The 15,600-nt window shown below is 44.2% G+C and overlaps 1 protein-coding gene across 7 annotated transcripts in view; it reads right to left on the reverse strand.

Annotated features, from left to right (window-relative positions):
- Positions 1–15,600, reverse strand: part of LOC126213306 (zinc finger protein 99-like) — a 107,907-nt gene that overhangs the window by 44,644 nt on the left and 47,663 nt on the right. For 5 of the 7 annotated variants that reach the window (XM_049940992.1, XM_049940993.1, XM_049940991.1 and 2 more), the window contains exons 3-4: positions 14,499–14,597; positions 2,296–2,388 (exon numbers count right to left, since the gene is read on the reverse strand). The exons of 1 other annotated variant lie outside the window; for it this stretch is intronic. In XM_049940992.1, coding sequence (XP_049796949.1) covers positions 2,296–2,388; positions 14,499–14,597 — 192 coding nt within the window. The remainder of the gene's footprint in view (positions 1–2,295; positions 2,389–14,498; positions 14,598–15,600) is intronic. One more of the 7 variants, XM_049940989.1, reaches the window with a different exon arrangement.

The following is a 15,600-nucleotide window of genomic DNA, read 5'->3' on the forward strand; positions in this document are numbered from 1 at the left end:
AAGCATTGAAAACACCTCATGGGTGGTGGAACATACAGCTTCACTTCACATCACACCACACGCAATCTTGACCTCCAGATCTGGCTCAGAATCTGGCAGTTTGGGCAATAAGTGGTGTAAAAACACAAAGATCTTATTGATCACTTTTCACTTGTCTAGGTATTTCGACATTGGTGTGCGTGCACAAAAACAGTACCAGCTTTCGCCCAAGAATTAGCGGGTTCCACTCAGTTAATACTAGGCAGAAATCCAAATCTGCATTTGGATTGCACTTCTTTGACCCTTGTGCAGGAAGGTGCAAGTATAACGCTACATCCAATTTCAATAAGCTACCACAAGAAATCAAAAATCTTAGCAGTAAACCACGCAGTTCCAAATCTTAGCAGTAAACCACGCAGTTTCAAATCTTAACTGAATAGTTTCCTTATGGGCCTCTCCTTTTATTCTGCTGAGGCGTCCCTTGAAAAATTAACCTGATTCATATGTTATATTGTTGATTGGGTTTACTTAAACTTATGGATTCTCTTTTTTTGGGTTCATAAACATTTAGTTTTACCTGTTATTAGTTCTATGTTGTAATTTCATGTACTGACACATCACAAGATCTATGAGATTTGCTTCTCAATTTGGTCCTATGGCACTAAATGTGTAAAATAAATAAACAAGTTTTTATCAACAATGAACCTGAACAAATCTTAGCAGGAACTCCACTCTACCAAACTTGTCTTTGATATTTTCCACAAAAAAATAGTGTCTTGGTGCCAGTGAATGTGTCCCCTTCAGTCCTAGTGCAGACCATGTAGCAGGTCAAGTGTTTCATCCAAAGTTGGTGAACCTGGCCCCCTCCCAGGATGAAGCCATGGAAGGGGAGGGCACAAAGTCATAAGTAGCAGCAGTAAATGCTCTATTAGCAACTGAAGGGAGGGCCATACAAGGACAGCCAGTTTTTTTGAGCTTAATACATTTTTTATGCAAAGCATCCACCCTGAAACCACCCACCCCAATCAGTGGCTATCCGCAAGGACACCACATAGCCATAGCACAGGCTCTCTGGCACAGTGGCATCGCAGGGAGTTCTGATGCTCCAGAATGACAAGCAACCACTCCTAAGCATACGTTGGGGATCAACAGCTCAGGTATCAGGTGTTAGCAGTGTGTTCCATGCCTTGTTCAGGGGCTCACCCAGATGGGTATATAACAGCCCCACGACATGGACTGGCTATGCATGTTGACTATGCATCGGGGAATCCTCACTGTAGACGCTATGGATCCAAATGGCTGACACTAGCGAGAAAATTTTAGAGAGGTCAAACCCCCAAAGGTTTCAAAGGATGGGAAGGAAAAGTCAAGGGGAACAAAAGCCTGAATACAAGAAACCAGGTGGATAGCCAGATCAACATACGTAAGAAATAACGAGCAGAAGGAAGTACAGAGGGGAAGGAGTGAGGACAGGGAGAGATACAGGGATGGAGGTGCAGCCCAGGAAGGAAGAATAGGCTGCAATAGCTTTGGAACCCCTGTGCACCATGCATGAACTTGGGAAACAACCATGAGACCCCTGGGGAGGGATGTTCTGTTTTGTTCCTGAGTGAAGTTTATCAATATCAGCTTTCTCTTACATGGAAGAGGCAACATTAATACCATAGCTTTTAGTTTAGCAACTATAAATTCACAGATCTCACACACACACACACACACACACACAAAGACAGTAACAAGATCATGAGGCATGCCAAGAAGATACTTTTCCTTTTTTGCCTCTGCCAGGACTTCAGTATAGATGTATCAAGAGTGATTTATCACATACAAATATCATATTAAGTAAATTTCCCACCATTTAAGATTTTTGACAGATACACTCAAATATCAATGATTCACTGAGAAAGTAAAAAGCACAGAGTATTCTTCTGCACTCCATTAATGAGAAGTTATCAAGATGAGGAATACTTCAATCTATGCTACTGGAATTTACATTTCTGCTAAATGTGAGTTTAATCCATCCATCTCACATGTGCATTACACAACAGTGTTTGAAATCAAGAAGGGTCACTCAAAATTTAATTATAAATGTTGTTACAAGTCTTGTGCATATTCTATTCAAGACAGACAGCAGCAAATAATAGATGGTAATCCAAGTGGAATTTTACAAATATAGTGGGAAATTATTAATAGCACTACGTTCCATAAAACTCTCAAACTGTGCTTATTCCACAACAATGTATCTTTTACATTAAACAGTTTACTGAAGACATTTTTTTCTTACTCTGCATGCAAAAATTAAATGTCAATGCTTACTATATTCTCAGTTCCATCCGCTTCCAAATTTAATTCAGGATCTTCCTTGGTAAAATCTGTTGAGCAAGAGAGCCCCAATGGACCTTCAACAAACTGAAAAAAAGTCTCAATTAAAACTGCTAATACAGGTGTGTACACATTATCTTCAGTATTTCTTTTTATGAATATGATTAATTTTTCATGATTCTTACCATTTAGAGACAAAAATTTTGAAAAATGTAATATGCTAAACAGTTATTGTACCAAGAGACATTCTGACAACTTAACTCACTGCTAAAAAGCAGTAGGTTCTTTATTGTGAAACAGACCATTCTTTCCTCTTTGCAGCACACCTCATGTGGTTTTTGACCCTTACCTTCATATGATGACCTCACAGTTTGCTCGTATTTACACTGTTGTTCTGTTACTTCTATCCAGTCATTTATCAACAGCTTGTCCTCAATATTTAATCATCATCTCTGCCCATTGCTCCCTGGGTTTATCAAGTTAACACATTTTCCTGAACACACAGCTCTAGCTCAAATGTGTTCAGTCATATGAGAGTTTTCTGACAATGTTATGTTGCTGCACAATTTTCTGTCCAGACATCAGTGCCAAACTGGTTATTCGCAGGGTTCTGAATGTACTAACACTCCTTTGTTTTCTATCACACAGTAAGATGTATCTGCACATCAAAACTTTTCCAGGCTGGCAAATCAGATTCACACTTGCACTAGGGCAATTTGCACTATTCTTAGGATAGAATCTTCTTGTCTGTGTTCTCAGCATTGCTCTCTGGATGAGCTCTAGTTGCACTGTAGACGAGAATAATCATTGTCCACACACCTCAGCTTTGAGCTTTGCCATGGCTGTAGGAGATTATGAAACAGGTCCACATTTGCTATTTCCCGGTCAAGCTGGCATCTTGACTATTTTTGTGAATTTCTCTCATACCATGTTCGTTCTCTCTCTCTCTCTCTCTCTCTCTCTCTCTTTATTATTCTTGCTCTTGCCCATGAACATCTTTTCACTATGGAGTGTGCCATTTTCTTTCTACATCATCAACATTCCCTCACACTGTTGTGCAATCTATGTGCTCCATTTCCCATTTTGGCACAACAGAGAGAATACTGTAGAATCATCTAATGATGGTCCATGTACTTTGGAATATAGTGTTTGGGAAGAATGAGCATCACAGAGAATCTGTATATGCTCAAATGTCTCCAATTTTATCACAGTCATAATAAAACAAAATTAGCTACACCGCTTCTACAGTTCCTAATTCACATGTGTATTATTATTATTATTATTATTATTATTATTATTATTATGTGCAATGGGTAGATGAGAAATTTCTGCCCAGTTTGATGAAGTCTGCCATGAGTTCCTCTCCTCTAGTAAATTCTTCCTTTCAGAGTAGCAACTACATCCCACCATCTTTGATGATTTGTTGGTATATTCCCATCTCTGTATTCCCTTAACATTTCTCCTTTTACAGTTCCCTCTAGTACCATGAACGTTATTCCCTGAAGTCTTTACCAATATCGTGACATCCTCTCCCTTTCCTGTCAACATTTTCCCCGCAGGTTTCTTTTCCCACTGTGTCTGCAGAGAACTTTTGTATGCCTCATCCTATCAGTTTGCCTAATTTTTGTCACTATTCTGTAATACCACACCATAGGTGGTTAAGTTATCTTTTTCATTTTACGATGATCCATCGAGTAATAATTCCAATACTCACCCCAGACCATCTTATTTTACAAAGCTGGTTATTATTGCTAAGAACAGAAAGAGAAATGAACAGCTTATTTCTTTCCATAGGCCTCTGAAAAATCAAGATTTGAGAACTTTCCTAGCTCTTCAAGGCACCAGAGTACTCCGTCAGATATCTGAGCAGATTTCTTTCAATTTTATTCTTGTATGTGTTTTGCACCAGGATATCAATCTGATTTGGCTGTTTTCACCTCCTTTGACATACTTCCAAATTCCACTCTTATCATAAAAACCTCTTATTTCAGTGGCACACTGATCTGCTGTACGTAGCATTCACACTCCAATATACAACCTGGTGTATATGCAGCAAAGTGATATATCAGTTCAAAATTAGTCAGACCACAGTGAGATGCAAATTGCAAAAATTCAAATGGCTCTGAGCACTATGGGACTTAACATCTGAGGTCATCAGTCCCCTAGAACTTAGAACTACTTAAACCTAACTAACCTAAGGACATCACACACATCCACGCCCGAAGCAGGATTCGAACCTGCAACCGTTGCGGTCGCGCGGTTCCACACTGAAGCGCCTAGAACCGCTCAGCCGCCCCGGCCGGCTGCAAATTGCATTCTAAAGTGAAAACCCACAAAAACACAACACTTTCTGGTCATCAATCAAATTAATAAGCAGTCCATAAGTATCACCAGTCTTTACCAAATTTCTTGATATTTACACAGCTTCACACAGTGACAGTGCCTTCAGTGCATGCTGATTAGAAAATTAAATGCTCCATTACAATGCAAATTTGTGCCATGTGCAATGGATATAACTGTCTTCCTTATCTATAGCCGATGCACGATTTCTGTAATAATGGCAGTTTTTAAAAAATACTTCAGTGAACAGTGACAAGCAAGCCTGAGGTACAGAGTGCTTCAGCACAGCAGTTACAAACATTCAGGGAAGATAGGGTCACCCAGACAATGGAAAATCACATGGCAAAGCATGGTCAGATATGCTTTACTGATGAGGTAGTGACAACATGAAACATGAACTTACAACCGCAGACCATGTTGTACACCTCACATTTCCAGTAAATTGATAATCCAATGTCCTGGAAAAAACTGGGCATGTCCTGGGACTTCCACATTAACTGCCACAATGTGTGCAATAAAGTCCACACCACTGTTAACACGGGTTTTGTACATCACTGTCTTGATGTATCCCCAGAGGAGGTTGTCAAGACAAGGGAGGTCTAGTAATCTTGCTGGCCAATAAACATCATTCCCGTTAAATCCTAGCCAGTAATGCCACCCGAGCCCGCTGCCAAAAGGTTGGCAGCATCAAAGTCCGGACGCCGTCCGCATAAGCAGCACCAGCGATACAGGAAATCGCCGCAAGTCTGCGCGCGCCACCGCTGGCTTCTGGCTTCTTAAGTGCTGGAGTTGCGAGCGCTAGCACAGTTCTGGATTCGCCGCTCAGTTGTATACTCACCACCTAAATTGTGTACTTGCTAGTCAGTTGTGTGTTCATCGCAGCAGAGTAGTTGTTTGTCGTCAGCCGACGCTGACCTAGCCACTCCGACTCGAACTAGACAGATTTCTGTAGACCATGTTCACCACTGTGTTCTGTATCGTCATTAATAAAGATAAGTACCGACTTTTATTTAATCAGAGTGTTTGGGTTTTCATCTTTCTGTTCACTGTTCCAGCGGACCGGTCGGCCCGCTATTAAAAGTGTGGCGGTGACTTCGTAAGCCGTTCCTACAGCGAATTGTTTGTCGCTACGAATGCCGCCACAAAACTGGCGACGAGGACTTCCGAACTCGTGTGCAGGGCTGGTTCAACTTGTTTCTTGAGATAGAATTTTGGGGGCTGGTTTAATTTGTGTTCACTATGTCTGCCGAATTACAACAGTTGATCTTGTTACAGAGTCAGCAAATACAAAGTCTGGTGGAAGTAATCGCCAAACAAGCGGCTAATCCACCACCACACAAGGAACAAGCACAGGCAGCACCGCCTTTTCGTGCTTTTGAGGCATCACGAGAAGAATGGCAAGAATATTTCGCGCAGTTGCAGGCACACATGTCAGTCTACAAAATCACAGGTAATGAGCGGCAGCTTTATTTAATTTCCACTGCAGGCGTGGAAGTCTATAGACTACTTTGTAAGTTGTTCCTGGAATCCAAGCCAGAAGCTTTAGACTATGACGTTGTTGTTACCAAGCTTGCTGAGTATTTCGAGTCGCGAGTTCATGTGGCAGCGGCCAGATTCAAGTTCTTCAGATTAAAGAAACTGCCACATCAATCTAATAAACAGTGGTTAACAGATTTACGGGGCCTCACCCGTCAGTGTCGATTTAATTGTGTGTGTGGAGCTTCCTACAGTGATGTCATGTTACGAGACGCTATTACTCAAAACATTGCAGATTCTCGTATTCGTGCTGCTATCTTAAAGTTGCCTGACCCGTCATTAGAGACTGTGATGAACATTATTGAAGCCCAAGATACTTTTGACTATGCTGAGTGTGAGTTAGATCAGCCGTGTATTTCTCAAATTGCCTGTGCTAAGCAAGTTATGTCACGCCCACGGCCTCACCGGCAGAGTCAGACTGTAAACACTAGCCGGCCGCGTCATGTTAAACACATTCGTCAGCCGCGTGTGCAAAATGATAGAGTTAAGTCTTGCCCTAAGTGTGTTCTTGCTCATCCTCGTGAACATTGCCCGTTAAGAAACGCGGTTTGTCACTTTTGTCAAAGGAAAGGACACATCCAGACTGTTTGTTTGCGTAAACGCAAGAACAATTCTAGTGCTGCCCAGCCCATGGATATTCATGTTCTTCAAAGCCAGCCCGCCCAGAAGGTCGCGTTTAAAGACTCTTCCACGGTTCGTGTGGGTAATAATCTTGTTCGCAATAAGCCACCCACCCAGCCCTCTGCTATGCGACCCAAGCGTAATTCAAACGCTGTAAAAAGTAATGTACAGACTGCAAGTGAAGCGGGAGTTGTTGTTCCACCCGCCCAACCCACGACTTGTCGTAAGCAGCGAACACGCGCTGATTTTGTGTCTTCCGCCTCCGCTGCACCGATCCAGAGACAGTGTAATAAACTATTTGTGAAGCTACGCATGCAGGATAAGACCTTCAATTTTCAATTAGACACTGGTGCGTCTGTGACTTTCATAAATAGTGCTACGTATGCGGCTATCGGCCGCCCTAAACTTTCAGCGGCAAAACATTCTTTGGCTACTTATAGTGGAGAACAAATTCCTGTGTTAGGTGTATGTAGCGTGCCAGCCACATTCCATGGCAATACAAAAACAGTTTCATTCACAGTGCTCCGCGCTACAGACAGTGTAAACATTTTCGGATTAGACTGTTTTGACTTGTTTGGCCTGTCTATCCAAGACAATGTGTTGCAACTTAATTCTGTTGTTGTTCCTCAAGACAGCATAACCGATTTGTGTAAACCATACAGTGACATATTTAAAGACGAACTCGGTTGTGCTGCGAACTTTGCCGCTCATATTACGTTAAAAGATAATGCTCAGCCTCGATTTTTTCGTGCTCGTCCAGTGCCTCATGCCCTCCGGGCACCTGTAGAAGATGAACTTCGTCGTTGGCAAAACGACGGTGTTATTCAACCCGTTTCAGCGAGCCAGTGGGCTTCTCCCTTAGTTATTATAAAGAAACCGTCTGGCAAGTTACGTTTGTGCGCTGATTTTAAATCGACAGTTAATCCTCAGACTGTCATTGATTCTTTTCCTTTACCTAGACCGGACGAGCTGATGGATAAGTTAGGGGAAGCTCGTTTCTTTTCCAAAATTGATCTCCGTGAAGCATATTTGCAATTGCCCCTCGACGAGCAATCACAACAGTATTTTGTCATAAACACGTCGTTGGGGTTGTTCCGTTTTCTGCGTTTGCCTTTTGGTTGTGCGTCAGCTCCAGCTGTTTTTCAGCGTTTTTTGTCCCAACTTTTGGCTAATGTGCCATCGTGTTGCAACTATTTAGACGATATTGTTGTGTCCGGTCGGACGCCTGCTGAACATTTCCGTAATTTGGAGTGTTTGTTTACAGTGTTGTCTCAGGCAGCCTACGTTGCAACATCGATAAATGTTCATTTTTCCTTACGGAGTTGGAGTATCTGGGACATGTTATTAATGCTCAAGGCATTCATCCCTCCCAGTCACATTTAGCAGCTATTCGTGATTTGCCCGCCCCTCGCAATCTGCATGAATTGCAAGCAGTTCTTGGCAAATTGACATATTATATTAGGTTTATACCTAATGCATCACAGATAGCTGCACCGTTGCATCGTCTCCGCCGTAAGAATGTTCCGTTTGTGTGGTCAGCTGATTGCCAATCAGCCTTTCAGCAGCTCAAAGAGGCTTTATTGAATGATCGTTGTCTGGTCCATTACGACCCTAACAAGCCTCTGGTGTTAGCTTGTGATGCTTCTTCTTTCGGCCTCGGTGCTGTGTTGTCTCACCGAGTCGGTAACACCGAACGTCCTATTGCGTTCGCATCTAAATTGCTAAACAAAGCTCAGTGTAATTATAGCCAATTGGACAAGGAAGCGTTGGCTATTTTGTTCGGTGTCACAAAATTCCATCACTACCTCTATGGTAGACCATTCTATTTAGTAACAGATCACAAGCCCCTGACGTCACTGTTTCATCCGTCTAAACCAGTTCCTCAGCGGACAGCTCAGAGACTACAACGTTGGGCTCTTTTGTTATCACAATACCAGTATGAGATACTGTATCGCCCTACAGCTCAGCATGCAAACGCTGACGTGCTTTCTAGATTGCCGATTGCTGCGGATGATGTCTTCGATTCCTCTGACGACTCTTGCCATCAGATTGACGCCGATAGGCATCAATCCCTCCGGGATTTTCCGATTGATTATCGTCAGGTGGCACGTGAGACAGCTACGGATCCTCATCTGAGTTTACTATTACGTTTTGTTCGGCGTGGTTGGCCGTCCAAGGCAAAGGACATATCGGATCCTGTGGTTCGTCGCTATTATCCGCAACGTCATCTGTTGTCTGTTTCGCACGGAGTTTTGCTGTTACGCACCGAGAATGACCAGCTTCGTGTAGTGGTTCCCCAAGTGCTCCAATCCAAGGTCCTCGGCTTGTTGCATCAAGGTCATTGGGGAGTGGTCCGCACCAAGCAGCTTGCCCGCCGTCATTGTACATGGATCGGCATTGATAAGCAGATTGCGCAGATGTCTACAGATTGTTCGACGTGTGCCGAACACCAAGCTGCTCCGCCTCAACGCTATTTTGAGTGGGCACGCCCTGCCGGTCCCTGGCAGCGAGTACATATTGATTTCGCTGGTCCATATTGGAATTCTCGTTGGCTCATCGTGATAGATGCATTTAGTAATTTTCCGTTTGTTGTGCCCATGCAGTCTACAACGTCTGCACAAACTATACAGGCGTTGACTTCAATTTTTTGTATTGAGGGTCTTCCAGAAGTTTTAGTGTCTGACAATGGTCCACAATTTACCTCTGCTGAATTTGAAAGTTTTTGTTCTGCCAATGTTCTTACTCCGCCGTTCCACCTTCAATCGAATGGTGCAGCGGAACGTTTTGTACGCACATTCAAGGATCATATGGACCGCCTTCGTGCTACGCACTCTCGTCAGCAGGCCCTCATCACGTTCCTGTCGTCGTACCGGACCACGCCACGCGACGGCCCTTCGCCTGCAGAGCTTCTCCACGGCCGTCGTCATCGCACCCTACTACGGTTGTTGCACCCCCCGGATCGGCCCGCCGCTTCTGAGCATCGCACGCGTTTTCAGCGCAACAACGCCGTTTTTTTCAGAGTTTATCACGGTCGCCGTCGTTGGGAATGTGGTACCGTGATAAGTGTCCAGGGTCGCGGTTTTTATACTGTTCAAGGTGCTACTGGGGTGCACAGGAGCATCAGAACCAGTTGCGCCGCGCTGGCCGCCCGGATTCTGCCGCTCGTTCTTTGTCCACAGATTTGGTCCGCGGCGGGTTCCAGCCGCGCCTTCCGACTTCGCTGCCGCCCGCAGCGCAGCAGCAGCAGCCGTCGCCGCTACCACGCCGACAGCCCGTCCCGTTGATGCCTCCCGCGCAGCTTCATCCGGGGGGCGCCCCAGGTGGTTGCTCCGGCGCCTGCGGTCCCTCTTCAGTCGCCACCACCTTCGGAGCTGATGGACGTCGACCCCTCAGCCGGGCCGCCTTCCCAAGCGGTGGCTGTGCAGCCTGTCCTGCAGCCGCTTTCCTTGGGCACCCCCAAGGAGTCTGACACCGCAGCGCCTTGTCCGGCGCCCACTCGGCAGCCGTCGACGCAGTGTCAGGAGACGCTGCCTCTCTTTGTGGGTCCCGACGCCCCGTCGCGTCCAGTACCAGAAGCTGCGCCCGTGGTCACAGGCGTGCACCCTGACCTCTGTTTTCAGTCGGTGTTTCCCGAGGCCCCGCGCAGCCAATGCTGGGGTGCGGACCGGGGACTGCCACCGACAACAGTCTCCGCCCCGGTCTCTTCTGCTACGCCTGCGGCCCGACCCCTCCCCCGCCGTCGACGCTCGCCACGTCATTATTCAACGACGGTGCGGCGATTTGGGGGGGAGGAGTGTTAAATCCTAGCCAGTAATGCCACCCGAGCCCGCTGCCAAAAGGTTGGCAGCATCAAAGTCCGGACGCCGTCCGCATAAGCAGCGCCAGCGATACAGGAAATCGCCGCAAGTCTGCGCGCGCCACCGCTGGCTTCTGGCTTCTTAAGCGCTGGAGTCGCGAGCGCTAGCACAGTTCTGGATTCGCCGCTCAGTTGTATACTCACCACCGAATTGTGTACTTGCTAGTCAGTTGTGTGTTCATCGCAGCAGAGTTGTTGTTTGTCGTCAGCCGACGCTGACCTAGCCGCTCCGACTCGAACTAGACAGATTTCTGTAGACCATGTTCACCACTGTGTTCTGTATCGTTGTTAATAAAGATAAGTACCGACTTTTATTTAATCAGGGTGTTTGGGTTTTCATCTTTCTGTTCACTGTTCCAGCGGACCGGTCGGCCCGCTATTAAAAGTGTGGCAGTGACTTCGTAAGCCGTTCCTACAGCGAATTGTTTGTCGCTACGAACGCCGCCACAAAAATTCCATTTGATCCAGTGTTGATGATACATTACACATAGATGGCAATTACCACCAAGGCTGTAGTGCAATGGGGTCCAATCAAGCAGAAACCATGCGGCAGAATTCATAACAGCATGTATATGCATGTCATGCAATAGATATAGCATTACTTGCTGAAGAACCATGAAATAAATAGACTGCACCTGTCACCAAACAGGGCAAGAAGTATAGTTTGACAATGTGGTGTTTGACAATGATGGCCCATACACTAACTGAGAACTGTCTGGGCTGCAGATTCTTGCTGCCTCTGGGTTCTCCTCTGTCCATATGTGGGCGTTACGTGGGTTGAACATTCCCTCTGATGAAGGTCAGATCAGAGAACAAAATGGTGGCTGTGAAATGGGGATCTGCTGCGTGCACCTGTATATACCACCATGCAATGGCCATTCATGGAGCAAAATTGTCTTCATCCAGAACTGCATATGTTGGGTGTGGTACAAGTGTGTGGAGTTGTCATCAAGAATCTGACAGACAATGCTGTGAGAGGCCCAAAAACGACCAACAACCAGTGTACTGGCATCAGGAGCTGTACCAGCCCCAGAACAGACTCTTCATTGGCTGCAGCTGTTACTGTTCATTCACACTGTCATCTCTAGCCACACAATATCTTTCTGGATGACCACCTCTGCAATTGTGCAAAGAAGGTGTGGCAGATGGTGTAACATTGGACAAACACATGCTCTGCACTTCGCCCACCGCTATCAGCAGCCTCATATGTTACATACTTATAGGCAAGCTCTGTGTTTGTGTAATGTGTCATACTACTTCCACTCTGTGGTAGGCAAAATGTAACTTCAAATTGAGCATGGACACAGTGAGCATGTATATGTTGCAAAATCTGATATTGCAGTGAATCACCATCTACTGTGCACAGCAGCCACAGCTGTCCTAGCATTTTAGCTGTATTAAGCTTAATGAACATGTTTTCTTGTCCTGTTCTTGTACTTCTTTTCTTGGGTTTGGTGTCATCACCGCCAAAGGAGGAGTTTACAACCACACATTGCTACTTGATTTGCCATCATTCAGGTGTACTCTGTCTGTCCTAAAAGTTTGTTAACACTGTGCTGAAATAACCTGTGTATCTTACTGCCTACAGCTGACAGCTTCATCTCTTAATGCTTTTCTGCTACAGCACTACTGAGACAAACAGGCATATTAACACATTGTTAAGAGAAGTCTTCATTGCTACAGTGGTACCAAATATGAATTTAAGGCACACACATAATAAAATTAATACAAGTGTCACGGTTCACAAAGATTTAACATGCTGTCCGTAGGAGCCAAACCACAACTCAAAGTAACAGTTGGTTGAAATTTTACAAAGATTCTTGAAAATTTATGATATACTCTGTCCAATCAGATTAATATGACCACCCGAATATATACCTTTTGCAGCACAGACGATAGCAACACAGGCAGGAAGAGTGTCAATGAATTTCTGGAATGTACTGAGAGATGTGGAGCTATGCCAACTACAGTGCTGTGGCCAGCTGTGCTACGTTTTTATGGCATCGATGACCTGCAGTCGGCATGGGTGCATAAACCAGGAAACTGCTGTGGAGAGCAGCATTTGCTGAACAGTCATTGATAGGACACTGTTTGGTAGCCCCTTGATTCGACTGGGTGGTCAGCGGCTTGACAGTTGCTCTTCTATTTGCCTGTACACATCTCCGCAGTCACTGTTCACCCCTTTTAACTATGTCCCATAGTACACCACAGCTGCCTCTGTGTTGGTTTTGCATAGTGCAATTTTTCCATGCACAATATACACCGAAGTGCCAAAGAAGCTAGTATAGGCATTTGTATTCAAATACAGAGAGATGTAAACAGGCATAACATGGCACTGTGATTGTCAATGCCTATGTAAGAAACAAGTGTGTGGTACACTTGTTAGATCGGTTACTGTGGTTACAATGGCAGGTTATCAAGATTTAAGTGAGTTTGAACATGGTGTTACAGCAGACACACAAGCGATGCGCCACAGCCTCTCTAAGGTAGTGATGAAGTGGGGATTTTCCTGTACGACCATTTCATGAGTATTCCATGAATATCAGGAAACCGATAAAACATCAAATCTCAAACTTCATTGCAGCCACAAAAAGATCCTGTAAGAATGGAACCAATGACAACTAAAGAGAATCTTTGAATGTGACAGAAATGCAGCCCTTCCACAAATTGCTGCAGATTTCAATGCTGGGCCATCAACAACTGTCAGCACACAAACCATTCAATGAAGCATCATCGGTATGGGCTTCTGGAGCCAAACATCTACTTGTATACACTTGACTACACAACACAAAGTCTGGAGCTGTCAACACCGACAATGGACTGTTGAGTACTGGAAACATGTTGCATGGTCGGAAGAGTTATTTCAAATTTTTCAAGCAGATGGACGTGTACAGATGTGGAGACAATCCCATGAATCTATGGGCACTACATGTCAGCAGTGAACTGTTCAAGCTGGTGGAGGCTCTGTAATGGTGTGGGGTGTGTGCAGTTGGAGTGATTTGGGACCCCTGGTAAGTATGGTATGACTGACAGATGACATGTATGTAAGCATCCTGTCTGATCACCTGTTTCCATTCATGTCCATTGTGCATTCCGGCAGTCTTGGACAATTCCAGCAGGCCAATGTGACATTCCACACATCCAGAATTGCTGCAGAGTGGCTCCAAGGACTCTCTTCTGAGTTTAAGCATTTCCGTTGCCCACCAAACTCCCCAGTCATGAACATTATTGAGCATATCTGGGACATCTTGCAACATGCTCTTCACATGAGATCTCCACTCCCTCATACTCTTTTGGATTTATGGAAGCCCTGCAGGATTCATAGTGTCAATTCCCTCCGGCACTACTTGAGACATTAGTCGAGTCCTTGCCATGTTGTGTTGCGGCAATTCTGTGTGCTTGCAAGTGCCCTACATGATATTAGGCAGGTGTACCAGTTTCTTTGGCTCTTCAGTGTACTTTAACCACCACAGTAGCATGTGAACTGTAAACAAACTTAGCCATTTCAGAAATTCTTCCACCCTTGGCTGGAAGACAATCATCATGCCCTTTTGGATGCCAGATAGATTTTTCTGTTCGCACATTACGAAAACAACTGTGCTGTTTCCCACTGACATGTTTTATATACAATTCACAGCTAGTGCTGCCATCTGCCATCAGTGTGCAGTTATTGCACATTGACACCTAACATAGGCAGTGGTCACATTAATGTGGCTGGGTCCTGTACTTTATCATAGGTTACAATGGTTCACTATCTATGACTCCATAATATTAAGGCCCCATTACGTGTCATGATATTTCAACTTGATATCGTGCATAATACAATGCTGATACAAAAACTTACATCATGGTGACAGTCACGGCCACCCATATGTAGTTCCAGCCCTGGATCTTTCTTTACATGAAGACTGGGCTCTCCAATTTTTAATAGGTCTTCAGGAAACTGGAAAAAAAGTGATACAGTCAAAGCTTCTGTATTATTTCTTATGTGGGTCTCTATTAAGAGGGGAGGGGAGGAGAGGGGTGATTGAAGTGATGGGGAGGGAAGCTTTTTAACACATCTTGCATAAAACTAACATGGCCAAGACACTAATGATCATGCATATTCATGGCAAAAAAAAAACATTTATGCCATATTTGAATGTTTGAAACCAATGATTTGTTAGTCACAAGTCCAACAAATCATTTCTACAATGCTTTTTCAAAATGATTTAACAAGTCTGTTTACAGGATGTGTACAAGCAGTTACTGTTTAACAATAATGAACTCCTTTTTAGCCTTTCTTGAGCACCACCATTTCATTTATTTATACTAGCTATCAGTATTTAAGTAGCAATATGTCAATGAAATGAGAGTTGTCCAGGGAAATTGATTGTATATTAGATCCAAAACTTGCTTCCCTACCTGTCAGAATGTTTCTATTACAGGGCAAATGGTCAATTTTTGTTGCTGCATATGAACTCCTTTCTGAGCTACTGAAAGCTTTAACAATGGGTTTATTGTTTGTTTGTTGGTGCTTTAGAGTGCAGAACCACTGAGGTCATAAGCATCCATGTCATTACTTAAAAAGGCCAATTACTGAATGAATTTGAAGTCAATAATCCTCAGAGCCTAAGCTAAAAATGATCATCTCCACTTTGAGGAGCTTGCTCAAATGGTTGGAAATTAAATTTCCTTTGCAACATTACTATAAGAAATAGAACATAAAATGTGGTCTACAGCTCATGCTGTTTCTGCTAAAGTATCTGATAATTCAGATAGGAAACACTAATGGTTATAAAATCAGCATTGGGTCAGAAAATGGTGTATTATCAATAGTTGGCTGCAGTAATCACACAGCGATGCAGGGTCCCCACTTAAATTGTGACAAACAACAGTGCCCAACAAACAGCCAATCTAAAAGTACGTATGTTTTTGGACGGAGTCCGCCTTTAGCAAAACACAAT

The sequence above is a fragment of the Schistocerca nitens genome, chromosome 11, assembly GCF_023898315.1.
Source record: "Schistocerca nitens isolate TAMUIC-IGC-003100 chromosome 11, iqSchNite1.1, whole genome shotgun sequence".
Taxonomy (NCBI): domain Eukaryota; kingdom Metazoa; phylum Arthropoda; class Insecta; order Orthoptera; family Acrididae; genus Schistocerca; species Schistocerca nitens.